The sequence below is a fragment of the Ornithodoros turicata genome, chromosome 8 (genome assembly GCF_037126465.1).
Source record: "Ornithodoros turicata isolate Travis chromosome 8, ASM3712646v1, whole genome shotgun sequence".
NCBI classification, from domain to species: Eukaryota; Metazoa; Arthropoda; class Arachnida; order Ixodida; family Argasidae; genus Ornithodoros; species Ornithodoros turicata.
Window position 1 is genome coordinate 12,441,211 of NC_088208.1, and position 20,699 is coordinate 12,461,909.

The window sequence follows — 20,699 nt, forward strand, 5'->3', positions numbered from 1 at the left end:
TCTCACTTAGTCTACGTGAGCCTCCGGCTTGATTTTCTCCGAAGGGGATCCATGTTATTCCACTTCATCAGAACGCCATACAGATCCTGGTCTTGCCGTTGTGGAACAGAAGTTGCGGGTACGCAGTCGCTCTCGTGCTAAAACGAGTAGTAGTTTTTTGCGTATCGACACAGCGCAAAGTAAAGTACTACGAGAGAAAACTAAGGACAAAACGAAGAGGGAACGAGTACCTGTGTTGGTGGACGAGCCGTTGAGCAATTGCGTCCTGCACCTGGCCAGCAAGATGGAGCTGTGCGCAAGTCCTGCGCCTTTATCTCTGTCCCGGGAACTTTGGACGGTCAACCCTGTCTCCGTATCAGGATAAGCGAGCTTGCAGCAGGTATGGAAAGATTGTGGACCTTTGACTGTTGTGACAATATGGTGCTGTTCTCTGGCCTACTCAAGCGATATTTGATGACGCCAGTGAAGCTGCAGCATATATAAACGTTTCCGACTTCGCTACATGTCCAGTTTAGATCTGCCACTGGATTTTAACGTTCATATATATATATATATATATATATATATATATACGACAAATAGGTTAATATATCAGACGGCTACGAAGTTGAATAAAAGTGAAATAATAAGTTGTGGACTACAGATTACAGGAACGTTAAAAAGAATAATTTATTTAATGGGCAATTTAACACATAGATTAAAAAAAGAATGGTCGACGCTTCGACAGCGGCACTGTCTTCGTCAGGACAAAAGAGGTACAAGGGTTGCCTATTGCTTAAATAGGTTCCCTGGGTGACGTCACAATCGGTGCAAGTATGCCACGTGGCAGTTGTCTGAGTCATATTCTCGAACATTCCGCAAGGTCAAGTCCGAGTGGTGATGTCAACTTTCTTGGGGAGCCAGCTCAGGGTGAGCTGTACTGAGGCCATAGCTGAAAAGAAAAAAAGGAAAATAAAAGGAAAAAAACGGGAAAATATATCCCATCTAGGCGACCAGATTCCTTACTGTTGAAAGTACACCGGGATTTTTAATCTATGTGTTAAATTGCCCATTAAATAAATTAGTTTTTCTAACGTTCCTGTAATCTGTAGTCCACGTCTTATTATTTCACTTATATATATATATATATATATATATATATATATATACACAGTGTGTCCACGCTAAATGTGAAAGGGATCTCCGAAATGATGTGCTGTCATAGGCTAACTGATACACTTCCTGAGAAGCTTGTATAAGAAACACGTAGATCTTGCAATGCAGCATCTGTTTCTTACACAAGTGTTCAAGCAACGGCATCAGTTTTTCCGCGGAAGTTCTGTTCACATTTAGCGTGGACACCCTGTATATTGTAGCGACGACGATGACAAGGGGCATGTAACGCGCATTAATTGTCATTATCTCATTAACCCATTGCCATCTTGACGCTCTGCTGTCCGTCGTAACAGGAGGTGCTGCCTCGCCCCGACGAAACTGCCGCCATGGCCATCGACACCCCAGCCTCGACCTGCCGACAGACTTATGAAACCAAAGATGACCCGACCTGACCAGAAGCCCCTAGCCCCGTTGAGAACCGACACCATGACATTGCAATCCGAATACCCTAGGCGCATAGTAATCCATGTTCGAGATGTTTTTGTTTGAAATAACAACAAAAAAGGAAGGAGACGAAACAAGCATGATCGTCATATGTTGTGGGAAGCAAGTAAAAATGACCTTTTTTGAACAGTCTGTTCAAGACGGTCAGCCACTTTTACTGAGTGGCTTAGCAGCCGGGGCTAAAGCGGAATTTTTACTAATGTTGTTCGACTGTTGTGTTACTGTCATGGTTTTTATTGGGACTGGTTATTCGTGGATAACTTCATATTTCTGTGAAAACAAAAAAACGAGGGTCGCTTGGCAATTTTCAAAGTTCAATTCAACAAAATAAATTTCACTCAATAAAAAATTTACAAAGCTTTCCTACGTGGCAGCATAAGTTTCCAGAAGGCAATTGCCGAAAGTCTCACAATCCTCCCGCGAGTAAGTCGCCAGAGAGAATTTTTCATACTTTAGATGGAGCACACAGTATCTGCATAGAAAAAAAGTTGCCATTCCTCTCTGGCTGCGTGTACTGTATGTGGTTGTTGCTCGAACGTTGCCATTACAGCGCTCGATAGCTGTTTCAGCCTTCTGGGGCCTCTTCAGCAGTGGAAGGCAAGGGAGCTAGCTGGCTGCTTTTTTTTTCTGTATATATATATATATCACTGGCTTTGCACTGGGCTTTTAGTGGTGAGCTCCTCACCCTGACGGGAAGATACCACGTGCTACGTTACTTCCTAACGTCACTGGCTCAAACATTAACACGGGGTAACTTCGCCAGTAATCCTGGCGGTACCGTCCCAGCAAACACACATGATTCCCAGATCATCCCGTTTTCATCTCACGGCCTCATCGGGATGAGTTGATCCATGCGCCGTCCCCCAGATCTCCGGGAGCGAGCAATAGGAAATCGTCCCATATTCATCCCTGTGAGAGCTGCCTGCGAGAATGCAGACGCCTCGAACCCTTCGCGCCTCCAACTGCGCTTGCGCGGTACGCAACTGCGGCTGCATTTTGTAACGTTACTACGTGATCCTTAATATGGTCGTTACCGAACACGATGTAAAATTTATCAATTTCACTCTTCATATTTACGCATGGCACATCCAGTATTTTGTGGTTTTAATAAGATACGCGACTTGCGCGGCTTCTAGGCGGCCAGTGGGAGCAATATTCAAACGTTCAAACCGTTAGCAAGCTCGTCCGGGTTGCAGGATGGAGGTGTTGTGGTGTGATGTTACAATTGTGAGCGAGTTGTGCGTTGTTGTGTGAGTTGTGTGAGCGAGTTGAAATGTGTTCATTTGTTTGACTGCTTGTGAGTGTAGCTGGGAGAAAAGACACCACTCTGGAACCAGACTGTACGCTGAGGTGCCAAAAAAAATGTGGATGCCATCACGCACATCTCGACGAAATGTCAGTGTCCCCGTGAGTGAGAGCCAGCAAGCAATACGTTCCGTAAGGTACAGCGGCGAAACTAACAATGTGAGGGCATCGAGGGTAGCCGGTACCCTCAGTCAGGGCACGACAATACGAGTAACAGCGGTCCAATGCTCTTGGAACACGGCGCGTTTCTATCCCGCAATTCTCAAACAAGTGGTTCGGATGTCACGGACATTTATGAAGACGCTTCCGATGAAGGTATAGAAGGAGAAGTACATGTGTTACACCAGCGAGGGTCACATATGGCTCATTTGAGCAACGCTTGTACGGAACAGGCGTTACCGATGGCAAAGTGTCGATGACTAAAGTGCATGGACGCTTGTACAGATGTTCAGTCAGAGGTGCAATTCTGAAGGACACTCTCCACTAACATACATGGACTTGAGCGACGTTCAAGGTAAATTAATCTATATAACCACAATTTAGGAAGTGTAGAGTCAGTACATTTTTCTTTGTAGAAAATTCTGTCACGCCAACTTCTGCAGCATGACTGTTCTCCCGAACTGAAAGACCTCCCTTGTATGTCAAGTGAGTCATTGTTACAGAACATGATCACTCTTTGTTGAAAATAGGAGAAATGCTGTCACGCTGTCTCTGCTGCAGCGTCAAAAATCGCAGACCAATCCAAGATGTGCCGCCTCCACCTACTTGGCAACCTTATTCTCACCGTATGATTCATTCCAGTGTTTCATGGCCTTGCATTGAACGTGTTGTACTTTAACGCTGGTAAAATTAAGACATTCATCATGCAGTGAATGAAGCTGGGCATCCGGACCCTGAATTTCCCATCGGGGTACGCAGAATTATGTATTTCCAGCCATACAAAACGCTTTTGAACATGCTTTCAGCATGGTTGGCAAACCAATCCAACCTAAATTTCAGAGCCGCTGGATGAACTTGACACTTTATGCGCTTCATATCGCTTACGACATTGTCACACAGAGTCCCACACAGCCCGCCAAGTATACAACGATGCAATGGCAGACGAGGGAAATGAATGAGCGTCTACTTCAGCCAGTGGGGCAGTCAGCCCAGCTGTCTCAGTCCCAGCGAATAAGGCAACCAGACGCACAAACTTCACAGTATGGTATGCCAATAGGGATTCTCCCAAACGATATTGTGATGCGTTGACTGTTGTATGGTGAACTAACTGCAAAGCAAACTGTTTCAGCTGTGCGTATCCCAAGCAGAAATCAACCAGATGAGTGGCCCCTCCCCCGTACTGCTGCAGTGTATATCCTGCACATGGTAGGAACATTTTCCTGTATGTTAGAAGTGCATTGCAGATCATAATTCCGTAGTCAGCATCATAAAAAAGAAAAAAAATGATCGCGTACTATACCAAGCATACGATTCCCTCTGTCATTAATTTATTTCCTTTTCTTTCTCCCAGATATTGTGCGTGAATAGCTGGTGCTCTTAACGAGTGCCTACATCTCCATTTTTCTTCTTTTTCATTCCATTCATGTTGCACATATTTCCAAATCTGTAAACACATTTTTAATACTCTGTACTCATGAGACAATCATGTGCTTTGACGTAAAAAATGTCATCTCCTCTTTAGATGCCAACATCTTGCAGCGGAGCAGATGCTTTGCACATCGGTCACAGGTGATCAGAATATTTTATTTAACATAATTATCTAAGTACACATGTCACAGGTATGTAGCTTTCAACGTTTCCCTTGATTTTGTGGCAGATTGCAACTTTTGTACAACGTGTGCAACGTTGTTTCTTCTTCTAGGTCTTAGGGTGTTAATAGGTGCTTCTCGAGGGCTGTCTCAGGAGATCTCCCCACACCGGAAGTAAATACCTCCACTTTGCCTCTTTGCTTCCAGCGAAAGGGCGCAAAGCAATTAACGTAATTTACTTTAACCTTTACAGCTCAAGTGCTCAGAATGGTGGATACCATGAAGCTTATTCAGGAGCACCACACCGTGCGGCTTGACCTCATATTGGCCAAGTTAACAACGGCACCAACGGAAGGGCCTGCAGAAAATGACATCTTCAGGGAGCCATTCTAATATCGTCAAGAACTTCTGCGATTCGATGTCTCTCTTTATCATCACAAAGGCTATAATTGGTACGTTCTGCACAATCCACGCGCATTGTCTACATGTATTTTGGATAAGGTTGTGCGTAAAGTTCTGTTTTCGTCAGTTGAGTATCTCATGGCTTTTCTTAATGATGCGCGAGCACGTTCTTCTGAGATGTGGGGGCACTGACGAAAGAGACATCACTAGACTGCTTTGTGTGAACTTATGTCAGATGATGTAGCACAGAACTTCAGCTACAAGGGTCGTAAAGGGAAAAAAAAGAACTTAAGCGCCCTCAATCTGGGGCAAGCTTGTCATTCGTATGTACTTTACTCTGTATACTAAAGTGCTCATAACACTCAAATCATCCATTTGCAGCCTTCAAACTGTCTTGTCAAGTTCTCATGCATGCTCAAACGACTAGAATGTAGCCCGCTCGAAGCTTCTGCTTGCCAAAAGTGCAGAGGGGAGTTATACTGTGATATTTTCTGGAGCATCGTTTACCTAATTGAAGTACTGTATACAATATTTCCTTGTGATCTGACTTAAAACGTTGTTCCTTAAAACTCTATTATGCGAGGTAAAAATCGAAGACTTTTGTCATGTACAGTATGTGTCAGCCACATATGATGGAACGAGGAATGTAACAAGAAAAGGCTATAAGTGTTGTATATCAAGAACAGTTGTTGAATGTTTCGAAAAGTGGTATGTTTTGGTCACATGTATCTTTTCCTTAAGACAAATTAAATAGCTGTGAGTAATTGCCTAATAATGCCTTACGTAGACGACGTTCGTAGCAAAAAGATCGCGAAATTACCACAATACGAAATAACATCAGAAGTGACAATCTGTCACGAGCTTTGTGCCTTTCGATAAAATAGCGTCCACGCTTATGTGAAAAAATGTCACCTTTTCTGTGGATTTCCAAGTTGTAACGCGGTGCATTTTTCTTGAAAAAAGAAAAAAAGTGTACTTTGACTTAGGCACAGGGGTAGGTGTTTCTCAAACCAGTCTATACCTTCTGGTTGACACATAGACCCTATATAAGAAGTGAAAAACTTTGCTTTGTTACCCCTAAGTTATTTATTAGCAGCATTGGGGGAAAACGGGTAGGCAGATTAACAAGGCTCATCAGCTGCTGTTCGCGTAGAACGCTTCGCCTGTTTTAATACCGTGGTTCACATTAGCTGGGACACCCTGTATACAAACATTTCTCAGTTTACTGTTCAACCCACCCTTTTTCTATTTTCTCTTCTGAGAGAGATGAGAGAAGTTTGTGAATGTGTTTGTGAAGCGAGAATAGGTGGAACCTTGCACCTCCACTGAGTTTCAGAGGTTTTTCCAACAGTGGGGTGTTTATGTACTCTCGTTTGTAGTACGTGTTGTGTACAAGGCCATGTGCGCTTAGGAAATAAATATATTTTACTGAAATTCCAAAGCAGTAGTTTCAGTGCTCTTCGCCATTCTGAGCCACGGCAGTGGGCGGGTAGCGGGAGGAGGAGCTACCGCGAGCTCTGGGCCGCATGCATGCTTCACTGCAATACCTCAAAAGACGCACGCAGTATCATCCCAGCTTGATCGCTCGGGTGATCCCCGGGTAGCTTGCGGGGACGTTACTCGGGTGGCCAAGTTGTGCGTTTTTCGGAGTTTTTTCGGGGATTGGCATTCCTACCGGGAACGAACGCATCGCCCCAATGCATGGTTCGGGGTTCATCGCAGGTATGGATTTTGGTTTGCTGGGGTGGTACATGGAGCATCCCAATGAAGACTATATAGCCTTCATTGGGATGCTTATACTGAGGGATGCACGCAAATCCTAGAGCAAGGGGTTCGCACATCCTCTCCATCTGCTGTGCCACCATCACCTCTCTCCTCCCTCTTTCACCCTCTTCTTCCTTCCCTGGCTGGTTCGGGCCTCCACTTCGGAACAGGCTCACCGTAACTTCCCCTTACATCACTCCACGCAAATGTTGCCGTCTGCGTACTGCTCAAGAAGCCCAAGAAGGTCGAATCAGCTGTTGACCATTTTAATGGAAGGTTTTTGTCATTTGCCCTTGCGAAGTCCCAGAGCTATTGCTACGTTTTGTGCACCTGCTCTGTGCGGGAGCTAAGAACACTGAAGAAGGAAGCTCACATACAGCGTCCGCAGAACACCGATACTGGCAGTGAGCCTTTCGCGACGTGTTCCGCGTGCACCGACGACCTCACGCTTTGTACAACTAAACCGGCGTGTTTGGCACTTTGCCTCGTGTCAGACTTTGGGATAGCGTCAGAAGCAAAACTGAATAGGTTAAAATTATCAGTGCTTGGCATTATAGTGCATCTCTATAGTGCAGCGAGACATAGAGCGAGTTCCCGTCGTGAAGAGTACCAAAATTTTGGGAATTGACTTCGCTGCCAAAGGAGCATCTAATGAAACATGGAAGAGAATAAACAAAGAACTGGAGGTGATGCGACTAGAGTATCTAAATGCATGGGATGGCACGGAGGGATGGCATCTAAAATGTGGTATTGCGGAACGTGTTTTCCCCCTTCAAAGAAAACAGTGAAGGTCGCGTGCAATGATGTCCGTGAAAGTGAACATATTCGACACAAGTGTGTCTGGTTGGGTTCGGGGAAGACAGACCGGAACGGGGTAAACGTGAGGTTGTCCAGGCACCGGTCGAGTGTGGTGGGTTTGAAATCCCGAATTTAACAGTAAACTGCACAGCTCTACGAATTTCACATAATCGTCAGCGTATTGGAGCAGGACACCGACATTGCAGGACCTTTGGCTCTGTAATGGATGGGCACACGAACTAGAGTGTTCGGAGTTCCATTAGATGAATTAAAGCCGCGATCGGAGCTCACGTCGACATATTACGGAAACGTCACCACGCACATGGAAATTCTCCAAGACGCCGATCGATGTGTCAAGTTTAAGTCTGCGCGGGAGTTGTACAAGGTTATCTAGTACTAGTGCAAGTGTTCTGCCACCAGAACGCTTATGTCAGAACGCCCTGTGTAAGAATACAGAGGTTTCGTTGTATCGACTGGGGGTGATAGGGCGGATTTACTGTGGGAGCTGTCATATTGCATACTGCCGGTTGACACCAGACTGTAAAGGTATTTTGGCTCTTCGAGACATTGTACAGCATGTGGAACCCTAGAAAAAATAGTGTTTTTTGACTACGCCACCACCACCGGGATGCGGTGGAAAGTAACGGAAGTCCTTGCTGTAGATCTAATCTTCTACACAACCGCCTTGAACAGCAACCTTGTTCCAGTTCAAAAAGGATGAGTATCCGCCTTTACCTTGGCAATGGGAGAAATCAAATTTCAGTCGTGGAAATACTGGGACAGGCGAACCTCTGGACAAAAAGTGGAGTCCTTAAGAAAAGTTCTTTTTTATGATCGCATCACCTCTCTCGTAAGCGTCCACAAGCTCGCTTCACCTCTCTCGTAAGCGTCCACAAGCTCGCTTCACCTCGCAGTCTGAGCGTGGAATGGCATCACCTTAAGCATCACACCTATGTGAGTGAGTAGACTTGTTTTGTTTTTATTGTATTTTATTTCATTTTTAGAGACGTTTACAGAGTTGCATGGTACAATATACTTACTTAGCCTCTGAGTTTTCTCGCGTTAAATGCACCCGCCAGAGGAAAATAAAAAATCGGGAGGGAAATATCGGGTGCTGTTTTTCAACGTGTGATTCGGGGTAACATCGGGTGTTATTGACACAATAGGGTGTTATCGTCTGTTTTCTTTCGTGTTTTTTATTTTTTTGCTCTCTCTAGCAAGCGGCTCGTAAATAGGCGCGCGTATTGCTCAAATATGCACTCCTCGCGAATTATAATCATAAGCACCACAGAGTGTAACACTAAATTCCCTTCGCATTGATTCGCGTTGCAATCAGATCATACGTTTCTTCGGGCTGTAGGGATTCCTGAATTTAGCTTAGGATGGCGGTGGATGCCCAACTGTTTGTCTCGTGCGGGACGCCCGTGAGGCGGGTGCGTGCGGTTGAGTTTGTGGAACATTCGGTGTATAGCCTCGGAGCACACACGTTGCCTGTTCACAACATACGGGTAATTAAATGACTAGTTTCTCTGCATATCCTGACGCTGTCTCTGTGTTTCGCCTTTACCCTGAGAGTGGGAATAGGCTTCTACATGACGTACGCAGAGATTGCTACGAAATCGTGTATACGCGATACACGATACAGCGTTAAACATGATTGAAATTCGCAGACAAATCCGATTTCACCCGAGTTGATCCGGAACTTACGCGGGAGGGAACAATCGGGCGCAATCGGGTTTAATCCGAAAATATCAGGTCCTAAATATAATCTGCAAACGAACACATATTTCCGCAACACAAGATTCGCAATGAGCTTTTTTTCCCAATGAAACAGAACAGCCAATCAAGGAATGAAGTTTAATATTTCCCTTGGCGGTTCCAGTAGGACAAGCGCGGCAGAGCAGTTGTTGTCCGTGGCGTCCTCGGTTGTGATGGGCGGTTGTGGCAGTCCTTGCAGCGAGTGTGCACGACACACTCTCCTCGAATGCACAACTGCAATCAGTCATGAGAAGAATATAGGTATTGTTATTCACCATGTCCCGTGGGAATTTATAAGCGTACAACAAGTAGATGCGTTTCAGTAAATTTGATTGGGCTGTTAGAGACTGTGCATGTGAACTGGAATGCATTCAAGTGCTACCTTGACTAATGCCCATCGGATGCATTATGTGTTTTCACGTGCGTGACAACCCCAACGCTAGGATGTGCTGGAAGTATCAGTACATCACCGAAACAAGATTCGCCGAGTGCGCCCCACGGAAAAAGTAAATATAATGGGTAAAAAAAATGCGCACACACTCATACACGCGAGCGAACGCGCACAACAATCCATATGTGCAAAAACTTAAAGTCAACATTTGTCACATCGCCTGCAAAGCACGGCTGACAGAACCTACATTTTCTTCAGTCTTTTTTTCAGTTTTCTACATCCCAAGTTTCTCCTTTCATCTCCTCTTGTGTTTCAAGCTGGAGGGCACTGTCATTCCTGGAGTCAGCTCCTCCCTCAAAGTTCATTTGTTTTTGTGGATAGAACAGTGACAGCTGCGGCCTATACTGAGACATTTCATTTTCTAATGAATCAGGTGGGATGCATCACTTGTGTTGCACTTCTTTTAATTTTCTGCTATATTTACATTTTATTTAATTTTCTAATCCAATAAAATGTCGTACACCATTACTTGCACAGGGCACGTTTAAGCAGCAACGTGTGTACGGCAGCACATTTTGTGTGTTTTGAGTAAGGTATAGATTGAAATCTTAGTTCAGCTGTTGTATTTTGGCCATAAATAAGGTGTTGCTCCGGAACCAAGAGCTACGTTCAAGCAGTGTCATCAGTGCAACAGCACATTCTTTTCCCCACGATTAAAAATACAAATCTGTCGGCTGTTGTGTTTTGGTCACAAATGAGTTGTTCTTGCACAGGATTCTGGCGCATCCAAGTGCAGAACCTGTTGTGTACCTTGTTGTGTATTGTTGGTACGATCTACAGTAGTACATGGATAATGTTAATTATCAAATGACTTCAGCTAACATTTACGTTCTTACTTCCAGGTAAGCCTATCATGCAGGTGCCCTCCTTCCTTCCTGGTACGTTTATTTAGTTCAACCTTGTAGTTCTGAAACCATCCACTTGGAGTATTCTTTTTCAACTAACAATGGCGTTACTATCACAACACATCAGACACTGCGGGTCTAAGGCGCATGTACGATGCATGCGCGACTCATTTTGCTCTTGCTGGGTAGCAAGGGGTACCATTGTTTTCGATCCCAGGACATGGGCCACTATTGCTATTGAGTAATGCTGCAACATGTAATCTAATAGTTGTTCGTGTTCCGGCCAGTTAACCATGGGATTCAACAAGCATGCACCATACCATGGACTGCGTGACCTCACTCCTCTGGCTTTGAACATCGTACCACCCCTATTCGAATTGCGTTGTGAAAGCGATATTTGGAGTCGCTCCCAACAAGTGATGTACTATGACGGTACATAGCCTATTGCTGATGGAGAGCCCTTATGTGTCTTCGCATGTTTCACGCATGTTGTTCACCTCGGGCGCGTTATAATGCTGCAGAAAACATGCCACAGGCATGATCGGGCATTTGTTAAATGATTCAACGATTCCAGCCATTTTATAAAATACCGGGTTCCGCTAGGCGTTTAGTGAAATGCCAAAGAAAAAAGCGAGGCATTTTATCGTGTAAGTCCGGCAATCCAAGATTTGCACACGGACACAACGTACACCTTCTTCCTCTACAGGTGTCGTGCTCACACGACACACACCATGTTGCTCAATCGCTCCCCTTCTTGCAACTTATAGCAAAAGCAACAAACGGGTTGACGTGAATGCCAGTTGAAGTGCGAACTTCTCAAGCAGATAATCAACATTCCGCGTCGAGAACATGGTTCAGAGGAACTTCGCGGTTGTTGCCATCGTTCAATACCTCTGCGGGTTACTGTCTTTTCCGGCAAACGGGAGAAGCCGCCAGCAAAGTCGGGAAAGCCTCCTCAGCTTTCATCCAATCAGGAGCACGATATCCCACCTACGTAGATGGGGCAGGTTTTTCGCATCTACACTGTAAACTTTTTCACACCTTTAAAGGTGTGCGCTATGAACATTCAACCTGGTTGCGTAACATTCCATCTCCAGGATGATATTTTACAAATTTGGAAAGCATTACTAAAGATTAGTACCCGTATTCACCAACTTACTTAAACCATTGGTTTAGTGACGTCGGGTTTAAATCGATCACGTGAGACCTTCGTTCGCCAATCCTGGATCACCACCCCATGCTCTACAACCTGCTTCTGTGAAGCCAATGGCACCGCACATAGCGGGCTTCCTGCACGGCGCATGCGCATTTCGCCAGAGTCTGCCAGAAGCGATGGAGGCCGGTAGGCCTAATCCTCGGTTCACGAAGAATTTTTCATCAAATCTTGGGTAAGTTTTGATTGATATAGTTACTAGAAGCGCCCAGGAGGTGGATTTTATCGCAATGGGACGAATATTCGATTCAAATATTCCATTTCGACCACCCACCCAAGCTACTCAAACCGCTGGTTTAAGACCCATGTATTTGAATGGGACGTATTTTAAACTAGGGGAGAGGCTAGTTTAACGTCGGCCTAAGTACGTTGCAACTGTGAACGTGTGCTGAAAAAACTATTGTAGAGTGGTTGTGGTAGGTGAGGTTTCACTAACTCGAAATCTAACTGGTAAAAATTAAGCAGAATCGTTTTAAATGCACGGTTAATAAACGAAAACGGCGTAACGCTTGGCCGGGGGTACGAAATGCGGCTGTTGTTTTTCGAAGGCGCTATCGCGAACTTTTGCATGACAAAGGTAAAAAGCACCGTCAAAGTGTGGTCAAAGTGAGTGACATCGACATGTGCCACTGGACAAAATCCAGATACCAATCCAATGGACCGATAGAGCGTGCGGATGGGCGAACGTCAATGTGCATCATCAAAAACAAAGCATAGTGCTGGCGCTTATTATGATGTCATCTCCTGTGATGCAAACTGTAAGCACCCCGTCATTGTACAGTAAGAGCAATAACGTGCTAGATGGTTGTTGCGAGCCCCGATTGAGAAATTGAGGGGCGTTATCCACTCGCATGTTTATTAACCGTCCCAGTATCTGTCATCTCTTTGTAGCGTGTCTTATCTCCAGAGACCCTTAATCGTGCAATAGGACTGATCATGAAGTGCAATAGCGTCTTGCGGCTGTTGTGTGGATACTATCTAGGCATGGAAATATGCATGTTGTTGCACTACACTGAACACGGAATTTGAGCAGATTTTGCTTTCCCAGGTTATGAAAATACCGGAGCAAAACCGAACGAGGTCCCCATTTTCCCTGGATTCACATGTAATAATAATAATAATGTATTGTAATAATTCACATAGATGAAACTGAAATGTGTGTTTTACTTATTTCAGCATGCCACAGCAGAGGAGACCAATGAAAAACAGTTCTTCAGGTATTGTGTTACTACTGCTACATTGGAAAACATTAAAAAAAAACAGCTGCTTACTTCTATTTTGATTTACTGTATGGTAACAGTAGATCTGCTTTTGTAGGGCTGTTTCTGCAAAAGACAGTGCTAAAGGAGGCTGGAGACCTTTTGGATGCATCATTACTTTTTTAGGTTAACTATTGCAGGTACATAACCATAACCAATCAATGACAGTTTTTGTGCATTGTATAAGCACAGATATTCTGGAGATCATTGCTTAAAAAATCTCTGTTGTGGACTCATTTGTCACAACAACTTTGTATTTGTGAGATTTTTGTTTATATTCAGACAATAAAGGCTATTACGTAGTTCCACAAGGATGACTTTTTTCATAGAGGCATGCACTCTCGATACCCTGCTCAATTAGATGGTGAGGTCACGTGAAAACATAAGTAAGCAATGGTGCACAAGGAAAAAACTCCTTGCTACATTCCACATGCTGACTCCACTAATATGTCTGAGGTGTACTGGAAAAGAGCTGAATTGCATAGGAATCAAGGGCAATGTGTACAGAAACTTCAAGCTCTTTTGCCCATTATTGCATTGCACTGGAAGTTGAAAATTAGATCATCTGCAATTACTGCATATAACACCTTCCAGATAGATTTAACAAAACATAGGGTACAGACTTATCAATAGATGGTATTGACAATTATAATAGTAGCCAGCTGGTACACACAACATCAAAATGGAAATGTGGTTCTGTCATAACTGTAGCATGAGTGCATGGAAATATTGTACATGGCCACGTGACTGTTGTCAACTATTTAAAAGAAAGTTAGCTTCTGTTAGCATGGGTACAGATTTGTCCTGCCAGTGCAGCTGTTTGTATATACACTGAGCACACGAGAACGTGAAAGAGCACGGTCCCATGTTAACAGTAGCTATCGTTCTTTTACGTTATAGACAGCTGCCGTAATGCTGCATAGTTAATTTCTGTGTGCACGTGTTCAGTGTGGATATTGATGACAGTAGTAAAGCAGGGTAAACATGCACCCATGTTACACTATCTCTCCTTTTATAATGAAAAAATGGCTAGGAAGCAAGCGAGCTGGTGAAGATGATGCATAATGTAAAAACCCCGAGACTAGGGAACACGAAGGGACAGACACAACACGAAGTCTGATGTGTCTGTCTCTTCGTGTTCCCTAGTCTCGGGGGTTTTTACATTATGCATCTCCTTTTATGTTGTTGATAGCTGTCATATGGCCACAGAGTTTATCCATGTACTCAGGTGTTGAGTGTGAATATAGTACTAAACAGAAAAACAGAGTCCCTTTTGTGTCTCCTGAAGCTCAAGGCTTTTCTTTCAAGCTAAAATGTATGCATGCTGTTCTGCATCATTTCTGTGAGCAGGACTGTTAAAAATTGCTTGACGACACTGCAGCTTTACACTAGTGTGATCAGTGCACTCTTGTTGTGTAGTCTCATATCCTGTAGAGGTAAATCTTAAGAATGGGAAAACACATTCCTATGGAATCATGCTACATGATTTATAATATACTCCTGCATGCACATTGCAATCATGCTTCTATTTATCGCGATATTTATGCCTCTAATTTGGTGTTGTGCCTGTCTTCAACGTGTTCTGAATAGCTGAGTTCAAAAATAGGGAACCAAACCAATATCCACATCTAATATGCATATGTGTAGTACCTCACTGTACATTCAGTTATGTTACAACTTGTTCCTTATACACCAGCTCAGGTGCATGCTAAGTGTCCACGGTTTTTCCTGTATGACATGTCCTGTACAATATCTACGCAGAATGGGTACTCCCATATCGCACCGGCTCTCCTCTGCCTTGACTCTCACTCCACCCCTAAAGCAGTGAGTGGAGGGTATACAGAATATGGGAATACTACGGTAACAAAATTCGGATGTAACTAAGACTGTGTCATCAGCGTCATGACAAATGGTTTTAACATCTATGGATCTGTCACTCGAAACAGTGCCTGAATGCTGTTGCAATACACGACACCATGACATACATTTATCGCTGGAAAGCTTCCTTCCACCTCATCGTCACCTGGAGAATATGTGGCATCTCATGCAAACTATTTTCACTGAATGACTGGCACCAAATGCCTGTGACATTAGATTGTATATGTGTCACACCTGGTTATTTATTTTGTTTCAAATATGTGGCAGGCATTAGCTTAGGCTTATCGCATACCATGCCATCCCCAACACAACTGACCTTCATGTAACACACGAAAGACATGTCTGTGTAAGAGCTTGCTTCACCATAGGTTCATAAATCTTGTGGTTATGTGTGTGGAATTTTTTATTTCTTTTTAACGGGAAATTCACACTACTTCTGTTTCTTTTCAGAACCCCCCTCTCCTCCTACATTTTCATTTTCTTAGGGGTGCATAAAGTTCAGTAAAGTGGAACAAAACAATTACATGCTTATCTTGTGCGCCAACATAATGCATTTGGCCGGAACTTGTGAAACTGTTGGTAAATCTTCTGAACCATTTCCCCATACATCATGTATTAATTTCCTGAAGTTGCCTGAAGACTGCATGTTCATCACTCGTTACTGAAGTTAGGTGGTTAGTCATGCAGAGGCATCTGTATTATTCAGTGTTATGTCCCATACATCTGCTCCCAAACTTTGTCCTTCATGATGCAGTACACCATGCTCAATACATTAAACTGTCCAGTTACATAGATTTGTGTTGACACAACTGGATGAATATGTCCGCCTCTACAAAGTGACAACTACCAAAGTGGTTAAAAAAATTAGTGAAATTGTGGAAGAAAGATATACAAACATGTAAATTTTAATAAAAGTAATACAGCACATTGTAGCTAAGATGCACGTGATTTCAAGTTGCATTCCTTTCTTTGTGTGAGCTTATTTGCATTGCGCATATTTGTCCATTGCAAACTTCATCTCACTGTCTGCTATAGATCAATACAGAAAGCAAGCAGACAATGATCAGTGCTACTACAGAGATTTCATGCTAGAATGAGCACCTCTAGGTGTGCCTTGCTTTGATATTCCACTGTGTTGTTTCTTAAGAAATAGCACAATCTCTCAATACAAAGCTGTACAGTCAAACTGCATAACCACATAGTGCAGAAATGCAGCCTGTGCAATAATTTTTCAGAGCTTTATCATCGGTGTAAAGAACGAGAATTAGTCGAGGCGGGTCACAAACATGTAATCCTAGAATGCCCAGTTGCTTGAATTACAGTTTGTAGCTCAGGATGTCTGCAATCCAGTAAAGCATGGAAAACTGGGAAAATAGTTCGAAAACTATTCCATGACTGGAAAACTAAAAAAATGCAAAGCAAGGGGTTGAAGATCTGCTGGAATAAAAATAAACAAACTAACAATTATACAGTTACCTCTTATGTCATTTCACAGTCAAAGTTGAGTGATCTGTGTTAGGATGGAGTGATAACTAACTGCATCACTAATGCAAATTCTTTCTGAACAAGAATCCTAAAGTAAAAGCTTAAATAAGGAGTGATTTCACAGAGTGTAGTGCATGATGCAGTCGTCCGTGTCATTGTTCGTCTGTCCACGTTTTTTGGCTGTCTACACACCATAATTCGTATGACCTACCCTGCCTTGCTACACTTGTTTAGTGCATGATGTGCTGTTGGACGTATTTTAGCATGGCATGAGCTGTGGGGAGCATTGGTGGTCGTGATGGTTTGGCATGTAATGGTGCGATGATAATGCTAGTGAAATTTACAATGCCAGTATGAAGTTGAGAGAGAAGCTTGTAAAGAATTAGCACGGAAAATGTGTAAGTCCCGAACCAGTTGCATAAAAGTGTTCCCTCAATAATAGATGAAGTTGAAGAAATAAGCACAATGCAATTATTGAACAAAATAACAGCACAGGCTTATTTGTAGCTGATGTTGCAGCTGTTGTATGTGTTTTCTTTGGTCCATTCCTGTTTGCTCTATCCTTTGAACACCACTCGTGAAACTGGTATAACACCTCCTTCTTTATGAGATATTTGGTTCATTTTAACATCTGTATTTTGTGTACGTGGTCTCATTAAACTACAAATCCTGAATAGTTCAGACGTAGTGTGCTGGCACTAAAGTGTGGCCATTTATTTTAACAATGTCGAATGCGTCATATCAAATGACAAATATGCTCAGTAACGGCAATGAATGACAAATATATACATTAGGTATGTTCCTATTTCGTGAAATTTCATCAGAGCAAGAGACAGTCACAACGTAACGATGAATCTTTGTGGGCTGAACAGAACAATCAATTTAGTGCTTAGTGATTTCTACAATAATCTGATATGCTGAAATGCAGAAATAAAAGAGGTCAGAGTTAAGCACAGCAACGCACCGCACTGACACGGGGTCACAACACTTCCACGCTCACAAGCAAGGACGCCCTGGGTAACATGACGAAAACAGAGCTAAACAAACAAACGAAATACACACACACACACACACAGGACGACGACGCAAACAAGGCAGCACCCTGAGTACGTCTTCCGTATCAGTCGCGCTCCAAAGAAACACAGCCAGCAAGGAGATACTCTAACGCGTTACAGGTTTGTGACACGTTGAAAGTATCACGTCGATTTCTTAAAACGATAACACCGTAAAAGTTGTGCGTGTGGGAGTCCCATGCAGCATAAGGCCACCCTTGCATCAACTTTCTTTCTGTTTACTGTTTCATAGCCCACAGTGATCAAACACTTGCACACACGTTGCGCTCATGACACCAGGCTCGAAAGCGTATAAAGGACGCTGCTGGAATGCCCCAGCAATCGAGAGGCAATCTTGGTCGTTGCAGTTCACCACACATATCGCATAACACACGATAAAAAAGCGATGGTCGATGCGGATGAAATTATTACACGCAGTCACAATCGACGACGAAACACTGACAATAGCACAACGATCACCTCCGCGAGGATACCTACTTCTGTTTTTCAAATAACATTGCAAACGCTCACTATGTACACCTTTTTAGTGACCACAACAACCATATCTCGCGGAGCTTGTCACTAACAGATACAGAGGTAGATCTAACCACCGATTACCGATACCCGATACCCTGATCCGCAACCACCTGCAGCAGCGCCATCTCAACTTTTCTTCCGTAACAACCTCATAATAAAAAAAAATAAAACAGGAGCCTTCCCTCCTTCGCAGTCCTGTCGTCTGCTACTTTCTCCTTCCCCTCAGCCGTCACGTGACAATGTGAATAATGCGCATGCGTTGTGGTCAACTGTTTGGATGGCGCTTCATAGCCGGAGAGAGCACGTGATCGCTTTAAACCCGACGTCACTAAACCAATGGTTTAAGTCGACTGGTGAATACGGGTACAAGTGTCAGTGCAAATCTTGCTTTCATTATGTCTTGCATATCGTAGGTACGAGCTAATGCATATATGCATCGCTATCGATAATCGAACACGCGCAAGTGTCTACAGTACTGTTGAACAATGTTGAGATGTTGAAAGACTGAATTTTTGGAGGACAGACAACACTCGAGTAAAGAAAATTTGTGCGAAACTGTGCTCCATTATGATGTTACCAAAATTACACCTAAAAAGGCGTGCGCCATGCACGTTGTTACACCTTTAAAGGTGTGAAAAGATTTAGAGTGTACGTCACAAAAGTGGCTGCGGGCGTGGCTTGTTTTTTTTTTCTTTCTTTCTTTGATTGGTTAATTTTCGTAATACAGAAGACACAATTGAGAAACGAAGGTTCATTTCCCGGGCAGTTGGATCTGCTCGTTCTGAATATTACAGCCGTTTGAACACATCGTGAAATCGGCGTATCTGTTCTTTAAGCCCGTCACGCATACGACGCTCTGGGGACAGAAAGGCGTCGAGAGCTCGACGGTTTTTGCTCGGCCTTGAAAACGATAAGCTCCTCGACGTTTCAGCGGAGCAGATGTTTGAGGTGAACGGCAAAAGTGACACGCTGCCTCTTCATTTATATAAGGGGAGAATGCGGTCAACTAAGTCCGACGGCTTTAGTGAGGTCTACAAAGATTACCTTGTCATTGCTTTGTTTTAAATGTGTTGCTCGATCAATTCCGTCGTTTCTAATTATGCGGACTCTGTTAATTTTTCCCTAGTGACGTCATGCTTACTTGGTGTAAAAATAATTTTTTTGTAAAATAAATCGTCATTTTAGCAGTACTTTCTCTCGATTAGTGTGAATCGATAACATTACAACGGCCCCACAACCGTTTGGCGACGTCTTCTTACCTTTTCTGAAATGCTGGTATGATCGTTAACGTTTCTTGAGCATCAGCGAAATTATAAATCTCCTCTAATGAAAGGTTCCTTCATTATGTGTATTTTGTGGTGTGTTCTTACATGATACGTATGATTTTCTTTAGTATAGTAGCTCGGGAGACGTGGTTCGTGGGTTTTGGATTTTAAGCTATCAGCAATTCTAGTTGCGTCGCCCATTGCGTAAGAAAATAGTGTATTACGGATAACAGGTGCAGGTGTTTGGCGATCTAGATGGGTAGAAAAGTATGTTCAGCGTGTTGGCAACGAACTGTGTATCGTGAGTGTCTCTGCCATCGACGCATTTGATACGATGAATTGGTAGGGTTGACACTAATATCGATAACGATACCTTACGCCTGTCGTTAGAGTCACAACGGGAGCCGTCCAGTCCCTTTGCTTGTCCATCATTCCAGTATGTTCTACGTCCCACAGTGACCTTGTTGCTTATACAAGGGATCTGACATCCATTTCCAGAAAGTCCCGTTTCCTGAAATCAACAGTAGAAGCACGGGCAGCCGTCTGCGTCACAATACATACTGATTGGGACTAGAGAAAACCGAAGACACGCGTCAGTTTTACGCGAAAAAGCATTATCATAAACAGCACAGAATCACGTTCACGGTTACACTTACATACCGATACGGCTCGTAGTAACCTGAGCCATTACTTTGTCAGCTTCAGCAGACGCGGAATTGACGTTGCAGAAGCCGAACCAGCAGTGCACAAAGTAATGGATTCACAATTACGAATGCCGTACCGGGCAAGATACTGTATCAGGTACTCTGACCATATCAGAAGGTCAAGCATCCAACTTTGTCGTATCGTCAAAATGAATTGGAATTCAATGAAGTAGACGCGCTCAACTTACGTTATCGAACATAAAAGTGTAGTCCGTTACGTCTGCGAACGCATCGCGACAAAGTCTATCCAGGGATAATCGGTCCCCTGGTAGAGCGCCACTTTTAATGCGGTCCCTTTTCTCGCTATTGTTGTAGAAGAGGCACAGCTTGTCGTCGAGTCTGGAGAAGAACCGAGAAGATTATTGTCAACGATTGTCGACATGAAGTGGAACTGTTGCTGTCGGCGACGCCACTCGGACAGATCAGTACCCAAGCAGCACAAGGTACTGAAAGTCGAGTGCAATATGGGTGGACAGTATGTGTCTTATCAATGTTACTTAGCTTCACGGGTCTGTTCAAGGCCTTCCACCTACCCGTCCACCCATATTGCACTAGAGTTTCAGTACATTGTGCTGCTTGGGTAGGTTCGCTTAGCGTCCTTCCTTAAAGTCTATCGCTCCAGTATAAACAGCCACC

The 20,699-nt window shown here is 43.7% G+C and overlaps 4 protein-coding genes and 1 long non-coding RNA gene across 9 annotated transcripts in view; 3 read left to right on the plus strand and 2 right to left on the minus strand.

Annotated features, from left to right (window-relative positions):
- LOC135366470 (uncharacterized) overlaps nt 1-338 on the minus strand; it is a 38,502-nt gene extending 38,164 nt beyond the window's left edge. For both annotated transcript variants that reach the window (XM_064599181.1, XM_064599180.1), the window contains exons 1-2: nt 231-338; nt 7-137 (exon numbers count right to left, since the gene is read on the minus strand). The gene's annotated coding sequence lies outside the window, so the exon portion shown is untranslated. The remainder of the gene's footprint in view (nt 1-6; nt 138-230) is intronic.
- LOC135367509 (venom metalloproteinase antarease TserMP_A-like) overlaps nt 1-20,699 on the plus strand; it is a 92,169-nt gene that overhangs the window by 301 nt on the left and 71,169 nt on the right. Inside the window, exon 2 of the mRNA XM_064600809.1 lies at nt 218-379. Within this exon, the coding sequence (XP_064456879.1) occupies nt 218-379 (162 nt within the window). The remainder of the gene's footprint in view (nt 1-217; nt 380-20,699) is intronic.
- LOC135365956 (uncharacterized) lies at nt 2,617-6,558 on the plus strand. Of its 3 annotated transcripts, XM_064598606.1 has the most exons (9): nt 2,617-3,418; nt 3,480-3,540; nt 3,594-3,689; nt 3,774-3,814; nt 3,904-4,108; nt 4,193-4,269; nt 4,586-4,632; nt 4,766-4,826; nt 4,906-6,558. In XM_064598606.1, the coding sequence occupies exons 3-8, from the start codon at nt 3,599-3,601 to the stop codon at nt 4,770-4,772; spliced, it is 468 nt and encodes a 155-aa protein (XP_064454676.1). In that variant the 5' UTR covers nt 2,617-3,418; nt 3,480-3,540; nt 3,594-3,598; the 3' UTR covers nt 4,773-4,826; nt 4,906-6,558. The 3 variants fall into 3 exon arrangements, with proteins under 3 accessions (XP_064454676.1, XP_064454675.1, XP_064454674.1); XM_064598605.1 differs by having other exon boundaries at nt 3,480-3,689; XM_064598604.1 differs by lacking the exon at nt 3,480-3,540.
- LOC135366469 (venom metalloproteinase antarease TserMP_A-like) overlaps nt 9,460-20,699 on the minus strand; it is a 38,279-nt gene continuing 27,039 nt past the window's right edge. For both annotated transcript variants that reach the window (XM_064599179.1, XM_064599178.1), the window contains 3 exons: nt 20,252-20,402; nt 19,733-19,870; nt 9,460-9,608 (listed from right to left, as the gene is read on the minus strand). In XM_064599179.1, the coding sequence (XP_064455249.1) occupies nt 9,474-9,608; nt 19,733-19,870; nt 20,252-20,402 (424 nt within the window). In that variant the 3' untranslated portion in view covers nt 9,460-9,473. The remainder of the gene's footprint in view (nt 9,609-19,732; nt 19,871-20,251; nt 20,403-20,699) is intronic.
- Nucleotides 12,423-13,447, plus strand: LOC135366468 (uncharacterized). The gene is made up of 4 exons (XR_010414178.1): nt 12,423-12,641; nt 12,932-12,988; nt 13,060-13,100; nt 13,201-13,447. It is a non-coding gene; the product is annotated as an uncharacterized LOC135366468 (long non-coding RNA).